The sequence below is a fragment of the Ceratotherium simum genome, chromosome 9, assembly GCF_057802395.1.
Source record: "Ceratotherium simum simum isolate JZ-2026a chromosome 9, ASM5780239v1, whole genome shotgun sequence".
NCBI lineage: Eukaryota > Metazoa > Chordata > Mammalia > Perissodactyla > Rhinocerotidae > Ceratotherium > Ceratotherium simum.
The window spans coordinates 35,287,957-35,300,693 of record NC_141908.1 but is presented as its reverse complement, the minus strand read 5'-3'; the positions used below and the strand labels follow the sequence as shown (position 1 = coordinate 35,300,693).

The window sequence follows — 12,737 nt, the reverse complement described above, 5'->3', positions numbered from 1 at the left end:
TCTTTCCCTCCTTCTCTTTCCCACCTTCACTTCCTCCTTCCCTTCCTAAAATCATTGCTTTTTAAAAAATACTCCCAGATCACCCCTACCCCACTAGAAATCCGTCGCAGGAGAGACGGAGTTAGGTATAGGCGGCGGGCCCGTGCATTCGTAAGCACCATCTGGCACCTGCGCTTCATCGCCACTTGCCATCCGCCTGGAGGTGAGAGGGGCGGGAGGCGAAGGGCAGGCAGAGCTGGTGTGACCCAGTTCTTCGGAAACTTTCAGCTGATCGCAGCCCTTCCCCCACCCAAAACTCTTTAATCATCCGTCAAGCCAGAAAAGGACAGTGACCTCTGCCTAGCGTTTGGAGTTGGAAAAGAGGCGAAGCAAGAAAGGCGAGACCAAGAAGCTCGCCCCTTTGCCTCCCCACCGCCCAACGGCAGCGGGCGCAGAGCGGCGCTCGGCCGGAAGGGGCCGCTGTGCGCTCAGAGCAGCCTCCCGGCCGCCGCCGCCGCACCTCCCACGGCCCCGCCGGCCCAGCCCCGCCAAGTTCCAACAGCCCCCAGTCGAGCGAGCGCCGGGAACGAGCACCGCCCGGGCAGAAGCAGACGGCGCAGACCAGCCGGGCTGCGGCGCGCGTCGGAAAGGCTCTTGGGAAACTCCCACGGCCCGGGGACTTTGGAAAGGAGAGAGCGAGCAGCCCCAGCGCGCGCAAGTCTGCAAGCGAGCGCTGAGCTCGGCACCTGTTCCTCTCGCGCCACCGCCTTCCCACCCCTCCGACCCGCGCCTCCCGGGGCGCCCGCCCGCTCCCGCGATGAATCCGGCGCTGGGCAACCAGACCGATGTGGCGGGCCTCTTCCTGGCCAACAGCAGCGAGGCGCTGGAGCGCGCCGTGCGCTGCTGCACCCAGGCGTCCGTGGTGACCGACGACGGCTTCGCCGAGGGCGGCCCGGACGAGCGCAGCCTGTACATCATGCGCGTGGTGCAGATCGCCGTCATGTGCGTGCTCTCGCTCACTGTGGTCTTCGGCATCTTCTTCCTCGGCTGCAACCTCCTCATCAAGTCCGAGGGCATGATCAACTTCCTGGTGAAGGACCGGAGACCGTCTAAAGAGGTGGAGGCGGTGGTCGTGGGGCCCTACTGACCGGCCCTCCGGCCCCCGCGGCAGCCGCCCTACGCCTGCCCACTTCGCCAGCCCGGCCGCGCCCCCTCACCATCCGAGACAGGCGAAGCAAACCTGTTGGAGTCGAATTATTTCTCTCGACTTCTGCCTTTCGGGATGAAGCGACCTGTTTTTGGCTCGCCCTCTGAAAGTCCCCATGCCTAGCTGTAGGAGGAGAGCGCCCCGACTCTGAACTCAGCAGCAAGTGGCAAAAAGAGGGCGAATACAGCGCAGAACTTTGGAAGCTGCCGATAGCGTGGGATGTGGAGAGACCGACGGGGCTAAGGCCCTTCTCCACCCGCAGGTGGGCCAAGTCTGGGGGCAGATGGAGAGGGCGGGCAGGGGAGAGACTCAGCGGCACCGAGTGCCTGGTGGCCGGAAAGGTGACCTGCGTATACGCCACGCAACAGACCTAATGGAGACACACAAATCCGAGTCCGAATTCGCGCCCGTTCCCTCCCGCTCCTCCCAGCCCTGGCGCGAGAGGCGATAAATACCTTTGATTGTAACGTGCCGTTTTAAGGGATTTTGTGTTTGTTTGCTTGAATACAAATATTTGATAAGTCCTTTTCTGCCCTAGTGGCCTGTTTGCCTGCCTGGGGGCTACAGTTTTGTCATCGTGGGAGAAGGGGTGGGGGGAGGGGGAGCCTGCGAATGTGAACGGGGTGAGTTGTTTCTTTCATTGCATTCCCAACTGGGTCTTTTGGGGGAGCTGGCGCCCCAGCTGGCCCCGGGGCGAAGACCCGGAATAGAACTCGTAGTTCGTGACTGCACGGTTTTCGCCACAAAAGTGCTCTTGCCATTCGTGACACCGTTTTGACTTTTTTTTTTTTTTCTTATTTAACATTTCCTTAATAAATGCAACATGTAAGTGTTTTGTTCCTGGCCTCCTGGTGGTCATTCTGCGCTCCCGGCAGAAGGGAACCGGCGCGCGGTGAGGAGTCAGGTTACCGGCCAGGGGAATTCGCTTGGGAGAGCTGCGATTCAACTCGTGGATCCCGTGGAAGGACGAGGGTGGGGGCGAGACCGAGAGGCCTAGGGACGCGTGAGACATGGCCAAGCCTCAGGCACAGGAGCCGTCCCGGAGGGAGCATCCTTTGTTTTCTCTTATAGTTAATGTTTTATATTTCATTTAGACTCAGCTCTCTGAGCCAAGCGAGACGACAGGAGGCCCCCGCGGGAGGATTACACTTCCGTGCAGGGCTCCGGCGGGAATACAGGGTTACCGCCAATGAAAGGAAGAGATGAGCTTGGTCAGCCTTCAGGGAGGGCGTCTGTCCCCGGACCAACGTCAGCAAGACGGCGTCGGGATGCTGCTCAAAAAAAAAAAAAATTAAATGCAGGAAAAGTAGCTGCTGAAGTCCATAGTGCCGCTAATTCTCCCTGGGGTAAACCACTGTTACTAGAACATGAGATGCATTGTCTTTGCCATAGTACGTTTTCTAGCGAAAGAGCGAGATTAAGAGAGACCTGGCCTGCTCTTTAATTTAGAGTAATTAACCATAGGCCAGGCAAAAAGGTTCAAAGGAGTTAGCCGAGGTCCTGAACGTCTGAGATGAGAGTTACAGCCCCAACTGGAAGGCTGGGCTGGAGTGGAGCTACAGACGGTCGTCGGCACATTTAGGGCTCAGAAATGGAATAGTGTTGGAAAGAAGAGCCTAGAAAACCGTGAATGTGAAAATAACCCAAAGGATGCAATAGCCTCAAGCTTAAACTTGACGAGAGGTTTTGAGCAGTTTATTTTTATGTCTGGGGTAGGATCTCAAACATTTTCAAGAATATAAAGGATCCACTACTATCCTACAGCAATTAAAATTGCAAAGACCTGGCCATAGCAGATACAAGACTGACTGAAATTAAACAACCATAAAGTGTCCCATTTACTTAGGAAGAAGCACAAATGGTATGAACAATGTCAGTGACTCAAGGGTTGGGATCAAAAGGTTTGAGTGTCCTTTAACATCCTGTTCACTAAGTGTCTATTTCACTCCCAAAGTAAATCTTGCCAGGAATTATGACCTAGAATGTTTTTTTGAGTGCTAATAAGTATCAGGCTTAAAAAAGAATTTTGAAGTTTTGCCTGTTGTTCCTGTCTTTTCAGCAGGTAGAGTTTACTTGTTTGGTTGTTTTTTTTTTTTTTTTTTGTATCTGAGAAGGGGAACCGGGTCAACCTGTAGTCAAGGGTGAGTCATGGAAGGCAGTTTACTTTTGCTAATGGTAGCACAGGAAATGGCGACTTCTTATTTCACAGCCAGTTTCTGTGGCACCAACATAATCTGCTGCCTCTATGTTTCAAAGGAAGAAACAAAGCAGAACAACCAGTCCACTCTGGAACAAATCAGACATTTAAACTCAGTGTTTTGTGGCTGCAGCATCTGCTGAGGGTCCCCTTTTCCCACAGATTTATTAGCCCACTAGTGAATTCAGTGATCTGATGGAAACCTACTTGGGATCAAAAACCAATCAGCTAGAGTTTGTGGGAATCTTGCTTTGCGCACTGCTGTGTGCAAGGTGCGTGCTTATAGCAAGTTTCAGACACAGAAGGTTTCAAACCTACAGGTCTGTTTTTACTTGTTTGTGTACAACAGAGCTTTCTATTTAAAGCCAACGTTCTGAAAGTTGAGGGAGGGGCCTGCCCAAGCTCCCTGCTGCTCTCTCCTCTCCTGCTATTACCTGTCTCCTCCGTCACTGTGGTCTCCTCCATCCTTATTCCTCTGAATATTTCTTCACACCTCTGTCCTCTTCCCTGCACCTCAAAAGCAAAATTTACAGTTTCTCCTTATCTCAACTATCCAGATTTATTCTCTTACCCCCAGAAATTGTGATTATCAGACAAACCAGAACCTGCAAAATTTAGTCCTTTGGTAGAAAAGATTTGTGAACAGAGCTCTGTAATCCATGATCTATGCATTATAGGGAAATGCACACGGTCTGAAAATATCATAGCCCTGGGGACCATTTCCTGCCAACAACTCTTCTCTACAGCCCTTAGATCCATTTGTTACTTAGAGAGATGCCAAGTGATTCTGGTTTTTATAAATGAGGTGATGTGTGCAAGAAGCTTTTTACACTCCCTGTTCCCTGATGGCCACGCAGCAACCACTTTCTTGGGCCCCACATCACTCCCTGTCTCACTCTGCCTTTAACTCTCTTTTTCCCTGATTCTAACAAATGCATTGAAGTAAACTTTTTATCCTGCCCAGAGTTTATGGAGCATCGATCCTTTCCCACAGATGTGCTATAAGGAAAGTGAGATTTAAAAGTCACTCTCTGTGTTTCACGTAAGAAAACGATGTCAGCCTGAAGGGACTGGGAATTGAGAGGGAGAGAGGCAAATAGGCAGATTTTATCATCCACCCTTAGTCCACCATTTGGTCAGTAATTAGTGGGAAGCCCTGAGAGAGAGAGACGGCTTCCTGTAAAAGCTTGCTGGATCTAACATGGTCCATGGGGAGGTATCTGATACTTCCTGATACCTTTCTGGAAATACAGCAAAAGGAGGGAGAGGATTTCATGAGACACAGAAAGTGGATTAGCGGGGTTGTAACCCCTCTCAGGCTGTGCAGACAGCCACTGATGCCTCTGAGCCTAAGTGGGTGGCCTCCACATAAGTAACTTAGCCAATACATGTTATTTTTCTTAAGAGTTTTGGTATGAATCTTCCCACTCCCTCTGAAAATGTGTTAAGAACTTAACTGCTGGACACCTCGAGGGCTGCTTGAGGCAGTCAAAGCACAAAAGTCACACTAGTGTGTGAGGTCTAAGATCAGACTTGCTCTTGGTGGATGGTCCCTGGGCCTGATTTCTGATTTCCAAACCACTTGACCTCTCACTGGATGGTGAGTTGGTCCTGTTACTGTGTCTTCCTACACTAATTCTGAATGAGGAAGGGAAAGCACACTGGACTATGATGTAAAAAACTTTGGTTCTCTTCTTTGAGTAGCTGAGTGGCCTCATCCCTAAAATAAGGAAGATGGATTCTAAAAGGACATTCCAATTCTGTGATTCGATTGAATTAATTTGTTTAACATTTCCCGGTCTTTTAAGATGGTTCATAGATCTCTTCATTAGGTATCTTAGAAATATGTTTTATCGTTCCAATCTTGGTCCTTTGGATGGAAATGTTTACCCCCAAAAGTCAAGTGCCCCTTAACTCAGGATATGTTATTTACAATAATCAAAGCAAAATTTCAGACACCTAGCCAAGCCTGGGTCATACATCATCTAACCAGTGCCTTAAATATCCCAGATCGCTATGTTCTCACTGGATGAAGCAACGAAAGCAAAGCTCAGTAAACTGGGGAGCAAGTAATTGGCAAATGATTCGTCTAGGTACATACACATTCAGCCTAGTATGTGCTGTTGTTTATAGAAACTCCTTGGGTGTTTGAAGACTAATCAACAGCCAATTTTTCTCCCTCAAAGCGTTTTTCCCTCTGAGCTTCTGCAACAGCACACAGCAGCTGTTCTGCATGTAGTTTAGAGCCTTCCTTAGCCCTGGCTTATTATGCTTGTCACTTTCGGGGTTGAAATGCCAGGAAAGGATTCCAGGGTTCAGTTTATTCTGTAAGACTCAAACCTAGTTTGAAACCCTGTTGAAGCAGCAAGTCTACAGCAAACCCCCAAACAGGAATCAATAAATCTTTTATCCACCTACCAAATCCCATTTAGACATGTGCACAATAGCTCAAATGCGAAATGTTTTAAATTCAGCTCCGGCAGTAGTAATTGTTTCATAATATCTGAATTTAAATGCCCAATGGTTAATTACTTCCGTGGCCAATCTCACTCTATCCTCCTTTCCAGATATTTCTGTATTGTTTTAAATGCTTAAAATGTTTGAAAGTCCAGGATTAATTTCATAGCATCGACTTAGATTTTAAAATTCTTGGAAAGCATAAAGTATATAATATTATCAGCAAGTCATATGCATTTATGGTCATCATAATAGAATAGTCTGAATTTGTTACTTATATTTGAGAAATTCAAAATATTTCAGAGGGAGCTTCTACAAGGACTGTTGTAAGGATGACTAGATGCATTTTCAAATACTCCTCAGTAAGCTTGCCAACAGTGGCTTGCATCTAACCTAAACAACAATATATACTCAATGAGAATAAACAATATTTTCATTTGTTTTACTAGTTATGTATATTTTGAAGGGATGATGGGTAAATAGTTTCCTTTCCTAAATATATGTAAGAGCTTGTTTGCTGAAATATTTTTGAGCAGGTAAATGCAGGCACAGAGTGATCAATAAATAAAAGGTCAAGCCCTCTGCTGGAATAAGACTCTGCCCTGCCCGCCTTTTTAAAACTGGTTTCCATTAGATAGTAAAATTCTCTGAACTCGTAATTCAAACAGATAATGTTTGTTAAGCACTTACATGTACATGGTACATTACAACTTATTACTGAAAATATGAGATGATGCCTTACACTTGAGCCATAAAACACAGGCACAGAAAAACACACATAAGAGAAGGCACATGATCTACCCACAAGAGTCAAATAATAAATAAATTGTTTCTATTTACTATTTCTGGAATTCACAGTGGTATAAATATACATACATAATTATCCTATAGCCTACATGCTGGCACAGTTTACGGTTTATTACAGGGAGAAAATGTTACAGTTTTTCTCATCAATGTTTTTTTTCCTATTTGCCTTCTACCCTCACCAATTTCTCTCTCATTGTGTACTTCTTGCCTCATCCACATCTAAAGATATACTGCCCTGAAAGAGTCATTGAGTTTTATCAGACCAAGACTCCAGATGTCTGATTGCTTTGGGAAAAGAACTCCCCTGGGATCCAAAGTGTCTCTTTTGCTTTATTTATTTTCCTATAAATTGAGCAGGATCATGTAGTTCACATTCTAAATAGTATTGATTAAGGCAGGTGTACATGCACACACTCACATGCTCTGTGTGTCCCATATTGCCTATCGATGAAACCTATCCATTCTACTGCAGACTAAAGGTAAGCATCATATATTCCCCAATTCTTTGTTTCATACTATTTATTTATTTATAATGAAACAATGCATAGAAAAAGTTGCAAGTAAATAGTTCCAAAATGTTCAGTAAATAAGATTTATATGAAGTGCCTGGAGTCTTACAACACATCTATATCTTGAGATATATGTTTCAATCTTTATCTAAGAATTGGAAAGAAAAAGAAGCTAAAACCCCAAGGGACAGAAAAGTCAAAGATTATATATTGTACAAGCTTGAAAATCATTCACCGCTAAGTTAAGAGAAATGAGAGGTGACCCTAAGTTTGAAGAAGATCAATGAAAACAGAAAGAACCTATCAAGTTAAAGTCTCTAGAAATTTACAGGCAGATTCTGAATTCTCAAAATGGTGACTAGGAAATTTTACATTTAGAGGACTTAGTAAAAGGATCGAAGACTACTGAGAGGAAAAGCTAAGCAATGTGAGAAAAATTTAGAAGATTGTTAATTCCTTGTCCATTTCTCTCTTCTTCTTTGTGGAACCTTGGACTAATTGCAAGCATCCTGTTAGCTAGCTCAATTTTCTTATATCCAAAGGTCAAAGAGGCCTTGCCAGATCTTCTTGTCTTTATCATCAATAAATATTTATTATTTAGTATCCATTATAGGCATGACTCTGCACTAGGTACTAACTTAGACCTTGAAAGTTGAGTGCAAAGTATCATGGAATTTAAAGGGACCTTCTATAATTCCATTCTCTCTTCTGCTGGATTTGTGTCCATGAGTCCTTGGAGATCTTAGCTGTATGAGCTACACACACTTGTGACTTTTCCCCTTACAGATGAAGTACTCTCTATTCGTCTCTATAATTAATGTGGAGGCCTGAATTACTCAAACAACTTAATTTGACTTTTTCTTATGTCTTTGGGTAGCATACACAAGTCTCGCTGTACATTATATATTCAAGCTCAAGATAAACATGAATATGGAAAGCCTGAAGAAAGTGCTCCAAGTGAATTTCTTGAGGCTACCTATATTTTTCTACAAATTCAGCTGGGGAATACATGTTTTATTCATCCCCACCCAGTGAATTTTCAATGAATGAATAATTAACCAAAAGGATCAAGAGTAAAATTCTCTCCCCTACATTCCACAGATGAGCTTTCTAAGAACATGGTATACCCTTGTTTTGAGCAACATATATATCTTCTAAATTCATGAAATGTTCAAGCTAGAATGGCCTGCATTAACTAAGATTCTTTGAGTTGCAATCAACATAAACCCAATTCAAGTGAATTTAAAAAAGAGAACTGAGTTTACTGACTTGTGTGACTTGTAAAACCAAAGATACAGGTGCTTCAGTTGTATGAGAAGCTGATGTATGATGTCATCCAGATTCTTCCATTTCATCTATCTTTCAGTAAAGCTCTTTCCACGTGGTGAGAAAAAGAAAAAATAAATGGATTCCCTTAGGCCAACGCTCACATATTACCAGCTTAACAACTGTAGCAAAAAGAAATTGTCTTTTCCTGGACGAACTCTGGCCCAGTTTGGGTCATGTGTCCATCCCTGGACAAATCTCTGTCATGGGTGGGTACAGGAAGAAGGATGTACTGGGTCAATGCCATCCTTGTGGTGAGGGGGAGAGAAGCAGGGAGAGGAGAGTTGGTTCTAGTCAAACCACCAGGCCCTGAGTCCTCACATGAGAAAAAGATTCTATTATCAGAAGAAGCAATAAGGCTTCTAGGTGGCCTAAAAGTATTGTCACCTAGTTCAAAGGAACCAAAGCCTAGAGCAGTTATGTCATTTCCCCAAGGTCCCACACAGCTAGCCAGTGGTGGAGCCAGTAGTGGGACCTACATCCCTGACTCTCAATTTAGTATTCTTTTAAAAACTATTTATTCTATCAACTATCATTCAGCAAGGCTCAGAAGGCTTTTGTAATTTCTTTTAAGATTCCCTGTGTCTGTGCTTATATAGCTCCAAGCACCCTGGAAAATGCAAGGATTTCTGGTGCAGGCATTGCCACCACCTTGTACCTGATATGAATTTCGACCAGTCATTTGACATCTCTGTTTGTTTATGAGAATAAAATCATCTGCCTTCCCTAGACCTGGCTAGGCATAAAAATGTCTTTAAGACGAAATGGTAAATTTTATGTTAAAAAGTCTTTAATATGATAAATTATTAGACAAAATTAAGCAGATTTATTTGCTGCAGGACTTCTCTTCTAAGTTTTGTGACTCTCCATGAGATGGATAAAATATTTAGCATTTCTCACGTTGATCTGACAAACTCACTTTGATGGGGGCCAGCCCAGTGGCGCAAGCGGTTGGGTGCGCGTGCTCCGCTGGGGGGCCCGGGGTTCACCGGTTCGGATCCCGGGCACACACCGACGCACCGCTTGGCAAGCCATGCTGTGGCGGTGTCCCGTATACAGTGGAGGAAGATGGGCACGGATATTAGCCCAGGGCCAGTCTTCCTCAGTAAAAAGAGGAGGAGTGGCATGGATGTTAGCTGAGGGCTGATCTTCCTCACAAAAAAATATAAAAACCTCACTTTGATGGAGCCTCTCTCGTGACTCATCTTTCTTGGAAATTCTGCTGCCCTGTAAGTACATGTGATATTTTTATTACCTTTCTTTGAATCCCTCCTTATTCTGTTTCTAATTTGTCCCTCATCTAAACTCATCCTAACCCAGAGAGTTGGCTTAGCTTTCTTATCCACATAGAGACTGAACCATCACTGTTCATTTCTTTGGGTTTCCAGCTGCTTTGCCTGCTACACACTTCTGACTTAGGGAAATTATCTTGCTAACTGACTAGCTGCTTTGCAAGTATCTTCTCCCCCCATGAGACTTGTACTAGTGGGCCTCTTCATTCTTATAGACAAGTAGGGAGGGGAGCTGATGGTGTGGTTGAGAGAGGAACTCTGCCAACCATAAAGATGGGTGTTTAGGAGCTTGTTTCTCATACAGCTCATCACAACAGGTAAGCTCATCTCATTTTCTGGCTTCCAACTGTGAAAGCCTGAATCTGAGGATTGGAAGCACAATGTTCTCAGTAGCAGGTCTCTGCATTTGCAACATACATAATGGCCCTTAAGGCACATTTGTACAAATATAAGAGCACTCCCTTTTTTGGGCAATGTATCCTCTTTTTCTTGACACGATGGCCTTCCTATATTTTGACTATTTCTTTTTCAGGAAATGGCAACTTTAAAAATAAAAAACAACTTTCAATAGTTAATAACATAAGCCACTGTGCTCTAGATGTATGATTTACTTTGTGGTTAATCCTTGATTGATTGCTTTGTACCCAACAGCTTGATTACCCAGTGTTTGCTCAGAGATAGTTTTTTGAAACCACTTTTTGTTGATTTCTAATTTCCTGAGTTGGTGTTTGGTGTCTAGTCTTTTTGCACCTTTACATTTGACCATTGTGGCAAAATTCATTACACAGTGATTTATAAAATCTCTCTCTTACTGTAACATAGTAAATCATGTACTACTCTGGTTTATTTGAAGAGAGATTTGTATCCAGGCCTACTTGGATTTTCTTTTTAAAAGTAAATATGTCAAGTTTTTTATATTTTCTCCATGAATAATAAAAGCTTTTTTAAAAAATATTCTTTTATTAAAATTCTCTAATATTTAGAAGATTTATAAGTAGAAACTTTTAGGGATGCCAAAGGAATTAATTCTGGTAAATATAGGATATATCACTTTAAAATAACAATATATAAAGAGCCAAATAATAATATTGAAAATTTGAAAATTTACCATTGAGGTATATTCTTCATTTTAAAGGAGAATTTACTGAACATTTCCATTAACTTTTGGGTAAACATCTACCTCAAGATTAAAGTAAATCCCTACCTACATTTTGTATGAGATTGCATACCTCAAATATTATAATACAGATATTCAATTTTACTGAATTCTTTGCATTTTCTAAATGTATTTTAATTCCTCAACATCATACTTCCATTTTACAAAGCAAACAAAGATTTCACTGACTACTGAGATGAAAAAAAGCTATTCAAAGGATGAACCTTCACTATTTGATGTTGAGTTTCATTTCATGCTTAATGTGCTATATAGAGAAAGAAAGAAAATGTTAACAGTGTTCCATGATTCAATGATTTTTGAGATAAAAATATTTTCAATTTATGATTCTATGGATTCAGAAAGAGTGCTTAGACACTGGAAGAGTGCTGTGAGAAAGGTTTTATGACCACCAAGGGCACTGTCTTCTAAGACTGTGGGTTACCTGGGATGTGGCAGTCACTTAAGAAAGGGTGAGTGAAGTTACAAATTTTTAATATTCCCATGTTTCAATGAAATTATATGCCAAAATATTAGGCCATTCTATAAAGTCATCTGACTTTCTTTTATCCTATGTTTTCAATGAAGAAATGAAAAGTTATTATTTTAAGAGAGTTTTACTTCCACACTGATACCAAAGCACTTAATCACAATATAATATAGTTCTATTTTCTATATTCTCCTTTACTATTGTTTTTTTATTGGATTGTATTATTGATATGGCTGATTTTCAAATTCTGTTCATGGAAGCTTAGTGGGCATCAAATAAATTCTTGATGATTACTGTCATCATCATCCATTCATATGTGTGATTGATAATAACTACTAGTATTAATCATAGTTGGTACTTTGCATGCTACTTCAAATTCCTTATATCTCTAGAAGTTACTATTCCCTTACCCCATAATTGAGAAAATAGAGGGACTGAGGGGTTGGTAACTTTTCCAAGGTCACCTAGGTAAAATGTTCTTGTGCTGGGATGTGAAGACGGATCTGAGAGCATCACAAACCAAGAGCATTTCCACTACGTCATTCTGCTAATTCTCTGGTGATGGATTGACAGTAAGAAAAGTTTCAACTTTCTCACACACATGGTGCTTTGTCATTAACAACTTGGATCCACCCCTACAGCTTTGAGTAATGATTTCACATAGACGAGATGCAAAGCAATTTATCATTTTGGTAGATTTAGAATTCGCTAGTGGCAGATGGCTCTAGGAGGTGGGAAAGTGGATTTTCAAGGCAATTCAAGATGTGCCTCAACTTGTCCAATTAGATAGCCTTCTCACTTGGAAATGTATAAAGATTTTAGAAAATAATATTTTCTCTTTGAACTCTATAAACACCTCTAGTGTTCACTTATAATACCATTTACTTAAAAATTTTTTGTTCAAACTCTACCAACCATATAATTTTGACTAAAATATTTTACTCTAAAATGTTGGGGCTTATTTGCATGATGTCAACAAATGTACTTTGAAGTTAAAAGATATTTCTGTAGACTGGACTTTCTTACGAAATGGTAATAATTTACTTTATTGAGCACTTATGTATTTGTTCCCGCTCTAAGCACTTTCCCTGTGCTGGATCACACAGTCTACACAACCATCTTATGAGGTAGTTTTTATTCTCGTTTATGAGGAACCTGAAGAGCAGAGGGAGAATATATTGATTGACTAAATCTAAATACCAAAAGATTCTGAGAGACTTGAGTAATGGTCTGATTTTAACGAGATAAAATTTAACTTGGAAAAATACAGGCTCCTTTACTTGGGTCTGACAGCTGTGCAAATACAGAATGAGGACAATG

The 12,737-nt window shown here is 42.4% G+C and overlaps 2 protein-coding genes across 3 annotated transcripts in view; one reads left to right on the top strand and one right to left on the bottom strand.

Annotated features, from left to right (window-relative positions):
• The window catches only part of GALNT13 (polypeptide N-acetylgalactosaminyltransferase 13), a 919,989-nt gene that overhangs the window by 740,480 nt on the left and 166,772 nt on the right, over positions 1-12,737 (bottom strand). The window lies entirely within an intron of this gene.
• On the top strand, positions 599-1,759 carry RPRM (reprimo, TP53 dependent G2 arrest mediator homolog). The gene has a single exon (XM_004423823.3). It carries the CDS (start codon positions 797-799, stop codon positions 1,124-1,126), a length of 330 nt encoding a protein of 109 aa, XP_004423880.1. The 5' UTR covers positions 599-796; the 3' UTR covers positions 1,127-1,759.

Bases quoted from the DNA above. Each gene is read 5' to 3' on its own strand.
- RPRM (XM_004423823.3), top strand. From the start codon at position 797: ATGAATCCGGCGCTGGGCAACCAGACCGATGTGGCGGGCCTCTTCCTG.